The 15,352-nt window shown below is 49.3% G+C and overlaps 5 protein-coding genes across 12 annotated transcripts; 3 read left to right on the forward strand and 2 right to left on the reverse strand.

Annotated features, from left to right (window-relative positions):
• Window positions 1–421: 421 nt before the first annotated feature.
• LOC133393169 (uncharacterized) lies at window positions 422–4,487 on the reverse strand. Its single transcript, XM_061656631.1, has 3 exons — window positions 4,232–4,487; window positions 2,778–4,161; window positions 422–2,104 (listed from the first exon to the last, which is right to left on the reverse strand). Exons 2-3 carry the CDS (start codon window positions 4,158–4,160, stop codon window positions 422–424), a joined length of 3,066 nt encoding a protein of 1,021 aa, XP_061512615.1. The 5' UTR covers window position 4,161; window positions 4,232–4,487.
• A 59-nt stretch (window positions 4,488–4,546) lies between these two features.
• Window positions 4,547–5,309, forward strand: LOC1270852 (SUMO-conjugating enzyme UBC9-B). Its single transcript, XM_309574.4, has one exon. The coding sequence runs from the start codon at window positions 4,770–4,772 to the stop codon at window positions 5,247–5,249; it is 480 nt and encodes a 159-aa protein (XP_309574.1). The 5' UTR covers window positions 4,547–4,769; the 3' UTR covers window positions 5,250–5,309.
• Window positions 5,310–6,367: 1,058 nt separating this feature from the next.
• LOC1270851 (small ribosomal subunit protein eS12) lies at window positions 6,368–7,686 on the forward strand. The gene is made up of 4 exons (XM_309573.4): window positions 6,368–6,503; window positions 6,906–6,925; window positions 7,079–7,412; window positions 7,523–7,686. Exons 2-4 carry the CDS (start codon window positions 6,909–6,911, stop codon window positions 7,583–7,585), a joined length of 414 nt encoding a protein of 137 aa, XP_309573.2. The 5' UTR covers window positions 6,368–6,503; window positions 6,906–6,908; the 3' UTR covers window positions 7,586–7,686.
• Window positions 7,687–7,690: 4 nt separating this feature from the next.
• On the reverse strand, window positions 7,691–9,828 carry LOC1270850 (zinc finger MYND domain-containing protein 10 homolog). The gene is made up of 3 exons (XM_061661231.1): window positions 9,206–9,828; window positions 7,904–9,130; window positions 7,691–7,812 (listed from the first exon to the last, which is right to left on the reverse strand). The coding sequence occupies exons 1-3, from the start codon at window positions 9,298–9,300 to the stop codon at window positions 7,755–7,757; spliced, it is 1,380 nt and encodes a 459-aa protein (XP_061517215.1). The 5' UTR covers window positions 9,301–9,828; the 3' UTR covers window positions 7,691–7,754.
• A 76-nt stretch (window positions 9,829–9,904) lies between these two features.
• Window positions 9,905–14,422, forward strand: LOC1270849 (uncharacterized). Of its 8 annotated transcripts, XM_061661226.1 has the most exons (8): window positions 10,445–10,742; window positions 10,817–11,077; window positions 11,164–11,516; window positions 11,599–11,886; window positions 11,974–11,994; window positions 12,098–12,616; window positions 12,697–12,938; window positions 13,006–14,422. In XM_061661226.1, exons 3-8 carry the CDS (start codon window positions 11,232–11,234, stop codon window positions 13,355–13,357), a joined length of 1,707 nt encoding a protein of 568 aa, XP_061517210.1. In that variant the 5' UTR covers window positions 10,445–10,742; window positions 10,817–11,077; window positions 11,164–11,231; the 3' UTR covers window positions 13,358–14,422. The 8 variants fall into 8 exon arrangements, with proteins under 8 accessions (XP_309571.5, XP_061517212.1, XP_061517208.1 ...); XM_061661224.1 differs by lacking the exons at window positions 10,445–10,742; window positions 10,817–11,077 and adding an exon at window positions 9,957–10,317; XM_061661225.1 differs by lacking the exons at window positions 10,445–10,742; window positions 10,817–11,077 and adding an exon at window positions 9,976–10,386.
• The last annotated feature ends 930 nt before the right edge of the window (window positions 14,423–15,352 follow it).

A 15,352-nucleotide genomic window follows, 5' to 3' on the forward strand; every position in this document is an offset into this window, starting at 1 on the left:
CAGCGATGGGGAAAATTAAGTATTCTTATAGGCATCTTCATAATAACTGATTATCATTCCGGAGCTAATTTCTTTTTTGGAGTCAATCCTGATTCCGTTACCCGTTCAAATTGCAGGTTGATTCGGATTCCGGTATCGATTCCGGAGTCAATTTTGGATTTAGCCCCGGAGTCAATTTCGAAATTGGCTCCGGAATCGGAATCGATTCCAGCATCGGGTAGGTCCGATAACAAGCTTCCACCACTAATTCATATACTGTATACTACTCAAGGTTATATTGGAATGATTATCCTTTGTATTCTTTATTTTTTAATATATACAGTGCAATTCATAAAACACGCTAAAACATTGCAAATGTCCCAGTAGCATCACACACTTCGGTACCGTTCCAATATCACTAGCCAATCGATTGTTGTGTCAATTATACAAGGCGCCGCTTCCTCGGCACCGACTTTCGCAACCCTTGGTACAGCTCCGCCCGTACGCTAGCATGTCTCAGCTTGTTGGATAAAAATTTCTCCACATAAAGCGGGTCGGCAAGGTGCGTCGCGCTAGTGGCAATGTATTGGAACAGCCGCAGGATGTTGCTGTACCTGAACAGGGCGTAGCTTCCTTCCCTCCTTCCTCGCCACGTAAACTTGGGTAGAAAGTGACGATCAAACAAGAGGTCCAACATTTCCATCATGCGACGATCTGGATCAGATTCGTAGCCAACCGTTTCGCTAGCCCAGCGATGCACGCGCACACGAATCTCCGGATCGTTCAGCTGCTCTTCGAACGCATCCAACTCTTCGATGGTGTTAAAGCGATCGATAATAATCTCCGAGCTTGTGGTGAGCTTTTTGGGCTGCATCTTTTGTGCGGTTTGAAGAACGGGGTGCGGTGTAGAAGGAGGAGAAGAAGGAGCGCTGGATGCCGCGTTGACGTCTTTTGTCGCAATCGTCTCCGGTGCCGAGGTTTCTGCGATGCTGCTATCTTCGTCCTCTAACGTACACGATGGTGTCGCGGATGTCTGGGTGCTCTCATCGTCGTCTTCTTCCGTGTAGGTTGGATGTTTGTCCCCCGTCGGAAGGTTGCGCAATTGCTGCGCTTGTCTCAGCTTTGCCGCGGAAAGGTGGTTTAGCTTTCTGGAAAAGAATTCTGCCACAAACCGTGGCGTGGCTAGGTGCGTCTGTGTCGTACCGGCGTACTGGAAAAGGTCAACAATGTTGGCGTAGTCCACCAGGGCAAGTTTGCCCGTTCTGCTTCGGCCGGTCCAGGTAAATTTCGCCAAAAAAGCGATATCTATTAGCGCGTCCAGTATTTCCACCATGCGCTTGACCGGCTTGCGCTCGTGGCCGATGGTGTAGTCGATCCAACGGTGAACCTGCGTTCGATATTCGTCGTCGTACAAACGCTCCTCGAAATCGTTCATCTCTTCAATGCAGGTAAGCGGGTTGACGTAAAACTCGAACGCGCTGTGCGGCGGTGACCATGCCTGGGCGGATGGCTTGCGCAGGTTGGTTGTATTGCTACTCGGTATGGGAAGCGATTCTTCTGCCAACTCGTCCAAACATTTCTCCACCCGACGGAAACCATCGTACAGTCTTTTTCTGACCGCATCGTTGCTGCTTTCGATCTTACGCGTCAGCTCGACGAGCATGCCGGTCAGCTCCTCTTCGTCCGATTCGTCCTCGAACCGCGCAGCCGTCCGGTTCCCATCCCGGAAACCATTTTCTTGCTTCACTTTCAAACTCGACCCATTGCTGGCATCACCCGGTCGGTTGCTCCTTTTCGACGCACCACCGCCATAGTCCTTCCAGTGTTTTTGTAAGGTGTCAATCATTTTGCCAGCTATCGCAAGCGACTGTATGTTTGAGCACTTGATCACGCACGGGTGTTTTTCCCACCCGGGCAACGGAGTGCTGCTGGCGTCGGCCAGCAGCGCATTGAGCGTGGTAATGTTCCGCACACTCGGCCAGCAGAGGAACGCTTGCGAGTCTCTTTCGTCCCGCTCGAGCCATGTTTCGGGCGCCGCAATCAGCTCCTTGTTGCCACCCTCGTCCACTATTTCCACTAAGATGTAGGGCATCCTACAAATTAAAACGCGAGCTTTAGAACTCAGCTATGTTTGCCTAATGTTACCTGCCGCTGCGACAAGATGGTTACGTGTTGCACTACGTCTTGGTGTACCTTGGCTTGCAACAAATGGTTTTCCCTTATAATTTCCACCGTACGCCACAGAAAACGCAAAATTCCTGCACGGAATCGGCGTCGTCCGCTGTCCTTGTGCTTTTGTTTGTTGTTATTCGGGCTATTGAAACAAACAGCTGTCATTTCTCGTATGTCAAATAGAGCGCAAGGAATAACGCCGGATGCAATATTTCAATGCAATATTTACAGCGCTTGAAATATGTCACCAGATTCAAACACTTCGCCCGTTACTGACTATTCCCCCTTTTCCATTCATGTGATAAAATACTTTGATAAAGAGATTTATCGAATTGTTGTTATTTTTATGATAAAACCAAATAAAACGCTATGGCAAAAAAAACTATACACATACTTCCTCGTGGAGAAGGGATCTCACGGTTCCGTGCCGTGTATCGTCAGCCTAAAGGTGTCACAATAAAGTGAAAAAAACAATTCTTAGGCTAAATCATAGCTATATAGAAGAGCCTTATCTCGCAATTAAAAATAAAGAATGGAACAGATTCTGGCAGTATACAAAACAGCTGCTCAACCTATCCCAATATCAGCTTAAAACTCTTCACCGTACGTAACAACCGTCCGCATCATTCCGACTCCTCATCCGCGCTCATGAACAATGTTGGCTGCATGTCCTCCTCCGGCTTGAGCTCTATATTGCTAAAGTCTATGTACTCGTCGTCATCCTCCATAAAATCCTGCGTGTCGTTTGAATCTTGTTTGAACTGCGTCTGCAAGTTGTTGCTGCTGCTGTTACCAATGCTATCCTTGCAATCCTTACCAGAGTCACTGGGCACCTTCTCCGAGATGGTGCTGTAGTCGACCCGGCTTATCTTAACGTACTTTGTGATCCCGTCGACCTCACGCACCTCACTGTTGTCCGGCTTGCTCGTTCGTATTTTTCTCGGTCCCGGCGAGTGCGGTACGCACCTTCGCAGCCCCTTCAGCGTAGCGGCACGGGTCGTTGCGTGTCGAAGCTTTTTCATAAAAAACTGCGACACAAAGAGCTTGTCCGCCTGGTGCGTAGAGGTCGTCCCGGTGTACGCATACAGGCTGATGATATTACGATACTTCGCGAACGACCGCTTCTTGATCCCCCTCGTGCTAGTGCCGGTCCAGCTGAACAGCGGCAGCAGGTGCCGATCGAACATGAGGTCCAAAATTTCCATCATGCGAGCCTCCGGATTGCGCTCGTACGAAACGATACTGTCGATCCAGGCGTGCACCTGCTTGCGATAGTTTTCCGCGTTCAACCGCTCCTCGAACTTGTACATTTCTTCGACAGTTTTGAGAGGTTTCATATTGAAGCCAAAGTAATTTTTGGTGCTAACCGCCGCCGGCGCTGGTGATGCTGCTGCTGCTGCTGCTGCTGCCGGAACCGTGTTCGAGGTGTCCGATGCGTCCGTCAAGTCCTCTACATCTCCCCGCTTGTGCATTAGGCTGACCATTGTTTTCTGTATTCGATAGAAGCCTTCGTTCATTTTCTTCGTCATCTCCTCTTGATTCTTTTCGATTAGGCGCTGGAGTGCGATAAACATTTCCATTGCTTGGGACGTTCTAGGTGCCGCTCCTTCCTGCAATAGATCCGCGTCGGAGCAGGCAGCATCGTCAAGGGTCGATTCATCGAGCAACCTTTTCTGCGCATTTTTACGCGTGTTCGCGGCAGGACTGTTAGAGGTAGCTTTGGCACTTGCGCCCTTTTCTGGGCTGGGGTTCTGCATGTCGTCTATCGCTTTAGTTGCCAGCGCGAGCGTCGCCAGGTTTGACCGCTTAATGACACACTCGTGCTTTTCCCACATCAATGACGGTACGCTATGCGCATCCTGTAGCAGTGCATTTAGCGAGTTAATGTTCCGCACGTTCGGCCAACAGAGGTACTGTTTGCCATTTGTGCAACGGACCCAGCCCTCGGGTGCAGCTAGAATCTCCTTATTCCCGAGTACGTCCGTCGTTTCCAGCACCGCGTAAGCCATCCTGCAAGCAGATTTAAATTACCGTTTGATGAGGAAGGTCAGGAACATAAAAACAGGTCAATTTTGGTTACCTTTACATCAAATGCACGAAATTTCCTCCAAATCAAGGTTGGCAGGTACGGTGAAGAAGGGTATGCTGGTCACGCCGAACAATCGTTTTATTTTGGACCTGGGATAATATTCCGGAGTTACAGATGAGCCTCTTCCATTTCCGTTTCAACAATTTTAAACGCTATCGAATGCAATATTCCGAGTTGAACAACTATTCGACCCGCGCAGGCACACGGCGTTGTTTGGGGCTGTTTGTGGTTATTTTGGTTTCTGTTGACACAACCACCTCAACTGTCATGCAGCCTATGACAGACGCACACACACGCATACGCACACGCACACATGTAGCAGGCTGCGATGAATTGTTCGAGAAACAAAGGCAGCGTGAATTATTTCAAGGGAAGCTGTCAGCCCATACGCATCATAAACAATATTGGGCGCGTGGAAAGCAGCGTCGCGTAGCTCCCCCTAAAAAAATTAGAACATCCTACGCATTCCCAGAAAAAAAGCGACCAACCAGCACCATAACCAAGAGACTGCGAGTCCCCCGACCGAACCATGTCCGGAATAGCAGCATCGCGACTCGGCGAGGAGCGCAAAGCTTGGCGCAAGGATCACCCGTACGGCTTCGTCGCACGTCCGGTGAAGAACACGGACGGATCGCTGAATTTGATGACCTGGGAGTGTGCCATACCCGGCAAGAAGGGCACCGCCTGGGAGGGTGGACTGTACCGGCTGAAGATGATATTCAAGGACGACTATCCGACGAGCCCGCCGAAGTGTAAGTTCGAGCCGCCGCTGTTCCACCCGAACGTGTACCCCTCCGGGACGGTGTGTCTGTCGCTGCTGGACGAGGAGAAGGACTGGCGCCCGGCCATCACCATCAAACAGATCCTGCTCGGCATACAGGATCTGCTGAACGAACCGAACATCAAGGATCCGGCCCAGGCGGAAGCGTACACCATCTACTGCCAGAATCGGCTGGAGTACGAGAAGCGCGTGCGTGCACAGGCCAGAGCAATGTCGTCGGCCGACTAAGCGGCGGTCCCCGCGGTTACGCGGATCTAATGGAAATAAATTTATTTAACCCCACTACAACACACTTAGCCCTTAGTCGCGAGACTTTTGTTATTATTAGTTTGGAGCGCAAGCAAGAATATAACTTTTGTATAAACTAGCAAGCATTTCATTTTTGTCTAATTGTTTGTGGGGCTGGTGGCAGAGGGGAAGGGGCGGACGATGGGTAAACAATCATCCACCATTATTGTTGGGCCGCCATCGCTCCCTCTTTCATTATTATTAGTATTCGCAACAACCAGCATTGGCGTTTTCAATCAAGTTTGTTAAAGTGATTTCTTTCCCAGAAATTTAGTTCATTGATCTTCATGTAGAGAAATTTATTTAAAAAAAAAGTAAAATATATTTTATAATCAAAGGGCTTATGGTCATCAATTAACAACTACTTTCATGCAAAGTTAAGCTTCTGTTGATGAACTATTTGTTAGTTATTGTTTCCTCTTCTCTATAGCTATACTTTAATCTCTGTCCCCTCCTTAAATTAGCCTCTGAATTTAGACTTTTAAAACCAGACTTTCGATTCCAATTGAATAATGGAAAAGCATATCCAATTCTGCTTAAATTTAAGCTTTGTGCTTCATATCGGGGGAAAGGTTTCGGCGAAAAAGGGGGAAAATATACTCCTTCTGTGTCATCGGCTAAAAGTTTCTCCCGTGCGGCTAGTTCTTTCGTGCTTCCTTCTGCACAGCTCGGATGCATGAGATTTAGGTCAAAGTTTTCCGTTCTAGGACGCGCCAAACTGTGGAAAAGATTATTTGCCCAGAAGTGTTTGATGTTTACGTTTAGATTAGAAAATTGCATTGCTGTCAAATCGAGAATCGATCAAGCGCCTCCAAATCAGAGCCGCCTGTTGTGCCTGATGTGTCCGGGTTAGCAATTGTATTGTATGGGCTGGTAGACAATTATTTTAATTGTAAAATGGTAAAATTAAATTCGATTCTAACTCCTACGCAAATTGGCTGCTTACGAAATTATTTTTTATTCCCCAAAATTAGCTAGCCGTGAAATATTTCAAACCATTTCGACTTGCTTGAAATCAGTTGCAGGTGCTGAAATATTCTTGACAGCTCAAGTGTTGAATCATCTGACAGCTGACAGGCACCATCAACTTCCGCTCGGCGATCTCCGGCAGATTGCTGTCTTTTTCTTTCTTTTCCGTCAATCGTAGGCTTCGATAGTGAAACACATTTCGTGTCGCTTAGCAAATAAATTGCCGTAAGTGCTGGAAAATGTCGATTTGTGCGCCGCCAAAGGCATCAAAATGGTTCCCGCAACGTTCGGCTGCAATGTGAGCGTGTAATTGCGCCACCTGGCTGGTCGAAAGTGGTCTGAAATAGCATAAATAGAGCCACCGTTGTGCTGCACCATTTGGTACCCCGCGCTGTACGGATGGATGGATGTGTGTGCGCGCGGATGTACGAATGGAGTTGGCCGGTGGTGCTCCTGTGTGTGACCATTTGTCAGCGGATGCGGAAGATGTGTTTTGATGTCAGCGCGGCGTACCGATCTTCCATGTGGCCTTGTTACTATGCTGGAACAAACTAACGCTCTGTTTTCTTTCTTTTTTTCTCGTCTTTTTGCTGATTTGGTCCTCGTCCTCGTACCTTGGTGGTGTAGACAATGTCCGACGTCGAAGTGTAAGTATCAGTTTGTTGACATGGCTGGGTGCTAGGACGCAAGTGTGCCACAAAACACGCTTACCAGCAACTGGCTTCAACCAACATCGCTTGTATATGTGCAACTATTGACGGATGTTTCGTTGTCCTTCTCTTCCGCACCGTGTGTTACAGTGAAGCCCCGAGTGCGCCCGTCGATGGCTCGATGGATGTCAACACCGCCCTCCAGGAGGTGCTGAAGAAGTCGCTGATCGCCGACGGACTGGTGCACGGTATTCACGAAGCGTGCAAGGCGCTCGACAAACGCCAGGCCGTGCTGTGCATTCTGGCCGAGAGCTGCGACGAGCCGCAGTACAAGAAGCTGATCACGGCCCTGTGCAACGAGCACCAGATTCCACTGATCCGTGTCGATTCCAACAAGAAGCTCGGCGAATGGTCCGGCCTGTGCAAGATTGACAAGGAAGGCAAGCCCCGAAAGATTTGCGGCGCCTCCTGCGTCGTGCTGAAGGTAGGTGTTTCGTTCAATGGAAATCCTCCGATGGCTCTCTCGTTGCTTTTCCCGACAATCACGGTAATGCATTTCTCGTCTTTTTTGTTTGCGTCCATTTGTTACTTCAGGATTTCGGAGAGGAGACTCCAGCCCTCGACGTCATCAAGGAGCACCTTCGGCAGACAGCCTAAACCTCAGTTGCCGCCGTACATTATGAGTTATTTTGTGAACGTGTAAGAAGATCACACATAAACCGAGGTGTATCCTGCTGAAAGATTACACAAAACCACTACATCTTCTGCTGTGCGCAAGTTTATTATCGAGAACGGTCCGCAATCTCTACCGTGGGGAGGAGGGGCGTTATTTCAGCTGACGACAGAGTTCTTTGTGGTCGGTCCAGTTTTGCAGCTGACAGTCGCTGTTTGTGAAAGAAGAAAAGTAATGTGTATCGCAGTGAAGAACACTATTGTAGTTTCAAATTGGAATCCAGCTGGATCGACTGTTCTTACCGAGAGCAGTAGTACACATGCATACAGTTGGAGCATTTCTTGGCTGCCGAAGCTCCACAGTTGCCACACACCTTGACCGCGCTCGCGTCATTTTCACCCTGCTTGCGTTTTTTCTCCTCCTGCTCGGTGTATCGCTCCAGCAGGTCGGTATTGTAGGCAGCGCCAATGCGTTTTGCCATCTCGACCACATCGTGCTCTTCCAGGTCAATGAAAATCTTCCGCTGCTTTTCCACTATCTGGTCCCAGCCGGTACGCCGAGCCGCTTGCATCAGCCGTTCGCGTACCTCTGGCAGCTCTTCCAGCAGCAACGAAGCAGTGGATCCCCCCGTTCCTCCTCCCGCCTCGTTCGTGAGCTGAAGCGTGCAGAGATGCTGCTTCAGCGGGATCAATGCCGGCAGCTGATCAAGCAGCTGTTCGTTCATTAACCCAATGCATTTACCAATTTCCCGGTGCCGGTAGCCGTTGATTTCGTAGTCCCTCATAAGATCGCCGTTGAACAGTAGCCGATACAGACAGAACCACGTTTGGGCTTCGGTTTCCGTCACCTTCAGTATCGCGTCGCCGTGGGCCGGTATCCAGCTGCCGTTGCGATACTTTTCAAACACACCTTCGCGGTTGCGGCGCAACCACGGCTTGGCGTGTAGCACTTCCGCAATCAGGCAGGGAAAGTCGTGAACGCGCACTAGCCGCGTGGCAGCACTCAGCGGCAACTGGTCCAGTCCTTCGACGAGGTACGACACGATGCCGAGCGATTTGACCCCGATGCGGAAGTCCATGGTGCGTCCCATGCGTACCACTTCCTCAGCGGTCGATTCGTTTAGCAGTTCGTCCGGCGGTGGATCATCCTCCCGGTCGTTGTAGCCGTTCGCTAGTAGTCCAATCAGCCGCCCGGCAGCCTGGGCACAGTAGTCGATAAGATCGAGTGCGTTGCTACCGAGCGCCTCGCAGCCGGACCGATGGTAAAGGACCGTTTCGAGCAGCGAGCACACGTTGGCCTCGTGGTAGATCACGCTGTACAGCACGAAGGAGGCGTCGGGGTTCTTCAGTACTAGCAGCCGGGGAAGGACTTCCGTGCGCCACACCAACACACTATACAGCTCGTGCACCAGGAGTGGAATTTTGTCCTCCAATATTAGCTGCTCCTTCACCACCTCTTCCTGCTTGGTGGTGGCCTCTATGAAGGCCTGCTGGCAGAGCTTCTGCAGCACTTCGTGTTGTTCGATCCATCTGCGGATGGGGAGTAACACACGTGGGTGGAGAGTAATTTTGAAGATTACACGGTTGGCAATGAGACTCTCTTACCCTTTGCTGCCTATATCGGCCACCTGGTAGGGACGAATGCTTTGAACAAATGGTTCTATTTCCTCCGGGAAAACTGCACACGGGTACGAAGCCATTGTTGGGTATGTTTGTTCTAATCTGCTACGTTGGCGAATGGTTTTCCAGCTTGTTTGAAATACATTTTCTCCTTTCCAAACGGTTACCTAGCAACCGACCGAATAGGTTGCGCTGATGCTCTGTCCATGTGCGTGATTCCAGCGGCCATTATTAGCAATCATTTGATTATTATTCTATTCTCCACTATTTCCACAAGCAACAGCAACAGTAGCATAAGCGATATTTTTGTATTAACAATTGCATTCGCAAGCAATTCTGCACCGGTACACACGGTTTTCTTTTTCGCACACTCCATTTCTGGTCACCCGAATCGCTCATTTGAATCGCTTCGAACGCTCAACCTCACCCTCTAAACACGCCCAACGCGAGCCAAAAATCGGGTTTCGTGAGGTCGCCAACGCTCGAAATCGGTGCGAATTTCCCTCGCTGGCGACGCTTTTTGAAAGTAAAGTTGTGACGGGTTTTTTTTCCTTTCGAGCGAGGGTCCTGCAGGCCAAAAACCGTCGCCAACGCTCGAAATCGGTGCGAAATTCCTTCGCTGGCGACGCTTTTTGAAACTAGTTGTGACGGTGTTTGACGTTTCGAGCAAAGGATGGCCGTCAAAAAGCTCGAATTGCGCTGCGGGGACGGGCTCGCTGTCAAAACAAATCCGTCCGAAGAGGGGGGGAGAAGAAAATTCCAACCAAATTCTGAAAACAACGTAGTTTCGAGCTTGGCCCCGTTTCCGTGTGTGTCCCCGTGTCCGCTGCTGGATGATAGAATGATTGCGCCCAGCTGCTCCAGTGCCGTGAAACTGATCTGATCTCTGTCGTATGTGGACGCCAAGGACAAAGGCTGCCCGCTCCCGCCGTCGTCGTCGTCGTCGTTGTCGTGTGTAACCCATGCACCCCGAAGCGCAGAACCCGTCCTACGTCGTTTTCGGAACCGTATCCCCGCCCGTACTCTCCCACACCTCCCCAGCCGTTTGGCAAGCGTCGAGCGCAACAAGTGTCCGCAACCATCAGTGTGTGTGCGGGGTAGGTAGAGCGAAAAACAAACACCAATTAACACACGGGAACATTGTTTGCGAGGCGGAATTGGATTAGGTAAGAAACTGGTCCGGACGGTAGAGCTTAGGCTATCCACCAGGATTCGTATTGGATGCGTTGGAAACGAGATTACCCTCTTGAAGCGTTTGAAGGGTCCCCTCCACCACGAATCAGCGGTAACAGCAACAGCCCCTTATCAGCTCCGAAGAAATCGCGAACGCAGCAATGAATGAAACACGTAAAACACGGTTCCCATTCGTCATTTTGATATTGATAAAGCAAACGATGGCACAGGTGGCGCGTGATAGGTGGAGTTTGCGACGGAACACAGCACTACGGTCATAAATTTCATGGCATTTAGTGCCCTACGGGAGCTTTATCCCCCTTGCATATGCATGTAACGGGACGGACGAGTTTGTATTTAATCCCTTTTCCATTTCCCTGCGGCCGTGCTTGAAGTGCAATAAGCTATTTTCTACGTTTTTAGAAGCATGAAATGCTCAACAAAACGCAAAAAAGGCAATTGAAGCTGGAAGCTGCTGATTCATCATTCCGAGACGCGTATCTCCTAGCTGGCATATCGCTGTGTTTTTGTTTCAATCAGACCTATTGCGTACTTTACACCAATATTGGGTGTATCGCCAAGACGATAATTAAATGCAGTAGCAAACAGATTCACTCCCCTCGAGCGTCGCCACGTGCGATCTGGTTTTTCAAGGCGAACAGGTTTTCCATCCGAGCGCACCGCGTGTGTTTGAATCGTTTTTCTTGCTGGTGCAATACGCTCAACTATGTGTCTCTTAATGCTTTACCTCTCTACCTTCCCTTTTACAGAGTACTTAGTGCAATTGGTGTGCGAAAGGCAGCTTAGCAATCAGAGGAAAGCCTGCACGCGACTAACGATGGGCAACGCGCACAGTGGAGGGAAGCAGCAGGGGTCCGGTTCGAGCAGTCCCTCGAAAGCGAAGGGAAACGCGGGCGCGGGCGAACCGGCGCAGGCGAACGGTGGCAGCGCTGTGGCCGGTGCTGCTCCCGGTGTGCGCGGCATGACACGCACAGCGAGCGGGGCCGACATACAGGACCGGTCGCAGGCACAGTTCCAGCCGGTGGACAAGCTGGGCCGCATACTGGCCAAAAAGTGTGAGGAACTGCACGGCATCCACGGCGTCACGGGGGACGTGTTTGCGGTAAGCGGAGCGCGAGAATTGTGCGCGTTGTTTGAATTCACTGCAACTCACCAAAAACCGGTCTTCCCTTTTTTTAACACAGCGCTACGTGTTTCCCAAGTACCCTGACCTGGGGCACAAGCTGTTCCGCTATCTGCGGTTCATGAGCCACGCGAAAACGGAACACCTGGGGCTGGTGGCGTTCCGGCAGCAGAGTGAGAAGTTTCTCGCCCTGCTGGACGATTCCGTCATACTGGAGAGCTACGTGCGCATGTTTGGCGATCTGAACGAGAGCGAGCTGATAAAGCCGGAAAACTTGAAGCATCTCCTGCGCACCTGCTACAATCTCGCGATGGCACACTACTCCGATGGGCCCCAATCGTGCCGGCTGGTAAGTGGCTACATAATTACCAATAAGCGATTGTTTGTTGCAAAATCGTTAACACAATTGTATTTAATCTAACGCTGTTTTTGAAAGATTGAGGATGATGAGCTATCGGTAATATGTTTGCGCATATAAACACCATTTTCGGAATGAATTCTCGCTTTCCTATTGCAATTGTTACAAATCGTCACTAAATTTGTCCATTTTTAACCTCCAGCTTAACCGCACGCTCGATTCGGTCGTGCAGTCGTGCTTCTTCTCGAAGGAATCGCTCAGCCCGGGCTACATTTGCCGCTGGCTGGAGAACAACGTGCCCCGGCTGGTACCGCCGATCCACAAGTACTGCGTGCACGCGCTCAGCACCTCCCACCGCACGATCATGGACAACAGTATGGTGAGCAACAGTGAGACGGTCGTGTCGATCAGTGCCATCAACGCGGGCGAAGCGAGCTACGGGCTCGAGTTGCAGACACCCATCCTCGAGAAAACGAACCCGTTCGGCAAGGAGCTCGGCGGTGGTGTCGGCGCTGGCGGTGGTATCGGTGGCGCCAGCATGCTGCCCCGCGAACCGGGCAAACCGCTGACCGCGGAAGAGCGCGAGCGGCTTAAGAATCAGCAACCATTGCTGCCGCTGTCCGAAGCATGGCTGCTGGCCGGTTCGCTTCCACCGCTGTACAGCAAACCACAGTCCGTGCCGGCACCGATCAATCCCAACTCGGCCAACCTAACATCGCACGTAAGTTGGAAATGGTGGAAAGGGTGCAATTCCATGTCGATTTGTCAATTTATTTTTGTTTTTAATTGATTTTTCGGTAGATTTTCCTGGCGAAACTCTTATCCCTGGTGCCCTCGCACTGGACGTCCCTGTACGACTCGCGGCTAGATGGGTCGGGCACGAACCGGTTTTTGCACCACGTGCTCGGCTATCGCGGACCGAACCTGATACTGTTTCGCTGCGAGGACGATTTGCTGTTCTGCGTGGCCAACCCGAACGAGTGGCGCGAAACGCACCTGTACATCGGCGACGAAGGAAGCTGCTGTCTGCAGTTGCTGCCAAAGTATGTGCCCAAGTGTTTATCGTTTCTTTTAGTTGTTTCACAATGCGCCATGCTCTTCCACGTACAGATTCCAAATGCTGGAGAAGAAGCCGAAAAGCCTCTACCTGAACACGCACATTCGCGGCTACCCGAAGGGCCTGCGGGCTGGGTCCGATCCGCGCAAGCCGATCCTGATCGTGGACGAGCACTTCGAGCGGCTTGAGTACCGGGCGCTGCAGCACAAAATCCTCTCGATCGAGGTGTGGGGCTGCGGCAACCAGCAGCAGCGCGACGTCCAGCTCGACATCAAGAAGTGGCAGGTGAAGGAAGCGGAACGGCAGCGAACGGTCAAGATGACGGCGGCCGACTGGATGGACCATCCCGATCGCTACCTGCTCGAGCTCGGTGGCCGTCAAAACTATAACAACTCGTCCACGTAATGGCCCCCCAGTTCGGAGGGAAACGACAGGATAGTCGTTGTTGCTGCTGCACTCCAGGCGGTAAGGTGGGGATCGCTATAGGGGGAAAAAATGTCAAAATTCAAACTCTCATGTATCCAAATGGGGGAACGGATACAGATTTCAACACTCTAGGCTGGGGTGGGGTTTGCAAGGGAATGAAATGTGTACTTATGTTGTTTTAAAGTGTGCCTGTTTGCGCTATTTAGCATCGTGGATAGCATCGCGTGAACACGTGACTGTAATGATCATGGTAGAGATTAGACGACAACAACTTATGAGAAGTAGATATGCAATAAGCATTGGTTTAGCTAAAAAATAATTAACTAAACATAACACATTTCGAAAAAAAGACAGTGATACATAGGACAAAGACTACACACACGCGGCACAAAGACTTCTGTTTTACATCATTTTATTGCTACACGCTTATCTCACTTTTGTTTTTTGTTTTTGTTTAAGGTGCTAAGCAAAAGAGCCAAAAGCAACATTTCCATGTACTGTGTGAGCTTTTGCTGTTCACATTATTAATTTGTTCCCACAATGTGTGTGTGTGTACTTACAACTTTAGCACGTACTGAGCGGTGTGCAGTGTGTTTGTTACCTTTAAAGGGCAAAGATACATTATTCTAGTTTACTGGATTTTTCTTTTCGCTATTATACTTTTCCTTCCTTCCTTATGCAGTGCAGTGTACAAGTTGGAAGGAATGTGGCTGTAGTTTTATATTGCAACACAATCAAATTCAGTGATTCAATGATGTTATTAACGTATGCTGGAGTCGCTCGTGCTTGTGGCAGTGGCCCAATTTTTTAAAACTTTTGCTTTTGGACACGCAAAATGGTTAAAATTATTTCCCCCTCCCGTGTCTCGGACAGAACATTTGTTTACAAAAAATGGTTGGCATGAAATTATAAACTACAACAGGCGTTGACCGTATTTAAGTATTTCTTACTGCTGTAATGTTACTTATTGCTGTAGCTGTGAAACTCTAGTGTCTTATGCAAATGATGATGATGATGAAGCGAATAAAATGCAAAAGAAAGAAACGTTTCTTCTCTTCTGTGTAACATTATTGTCAATTGAAAAGAATTAAATAAAACTTCAAGAGATAATTAGAATATGTTATTTGGCCAGGTTACAGGGCTACGCAAATAAATTTCAAACATCCCCTTTACTGTAAAGAGTGTATTGAAAGCAATGGACTCGAAACCCATTTAAAATGAGTTTCTTATGACCACCCCTCAAGAGACCTAAAATCAAAATCAAACCTATAATTTTCCTTGCCACCAATACATAACCTTTTCTGGTTCAAGAATTACATATGACCTAATGCCTTCAGAACCGGCATTGAACCAACGCATGTCCAGGATCCGAAACTGAATCCTAACGGATCCAGGAACCAATACTGAACATACCTCCCCTGGAAACGATCATGAACCCATACCGGTCCTGGAACCTGTCATGAACCCATAATGATCCTGGAATCTATCATGAACCCATACCGGTCCTAGAACCTATGATGTAACCATACCGGTCTTGGAAGTGATACTGAATAAATACAGGACTTGGAACTGATACTGAACTCATACCGGTCCTGGAACTACTCATGAATAAACATTACTCCTGGAACTACAACTAAACCCATAAAGGACCTGGAACTGATACCGATACCCATTCTGGTCCTGGTGGGTACCGATCGTGAACACATACTGATCCAGAAAAAGCTCCCGATTTCCTTTTTTTCAAGAACTGTACCTATAACTGTTCTGGAGTCGGACTCGGAACGATTCTTGGGCCTTTCGGGTATGTATCCGATACAATTCCTGTTCCAGTCAACAAAACATACCCGGTAGTAGATGTGCAGCATAGGAATTAGCCTATGAAAGAGAGTAGGAAATTTATTAGAATTTTGTATAGTGATAATGATAATAGTATCTATTTTATTTGCATAACTTTATGTAAAACAAGCAGGACAG

Source organism: Anopheles gambiae, chromosome 3 (genome assembly GCF_943734735.2).
Source record: "Anopheles gambiae chromosome 3, idAnoGambNW_F1_1, whole genome shotgun sequence".
Lineage (NCBI taxonomy): Eukaryota > Metazoa > Arthropoda > Insecta > Diptera > Culicidae > Anopheles > Anopheles gambiae.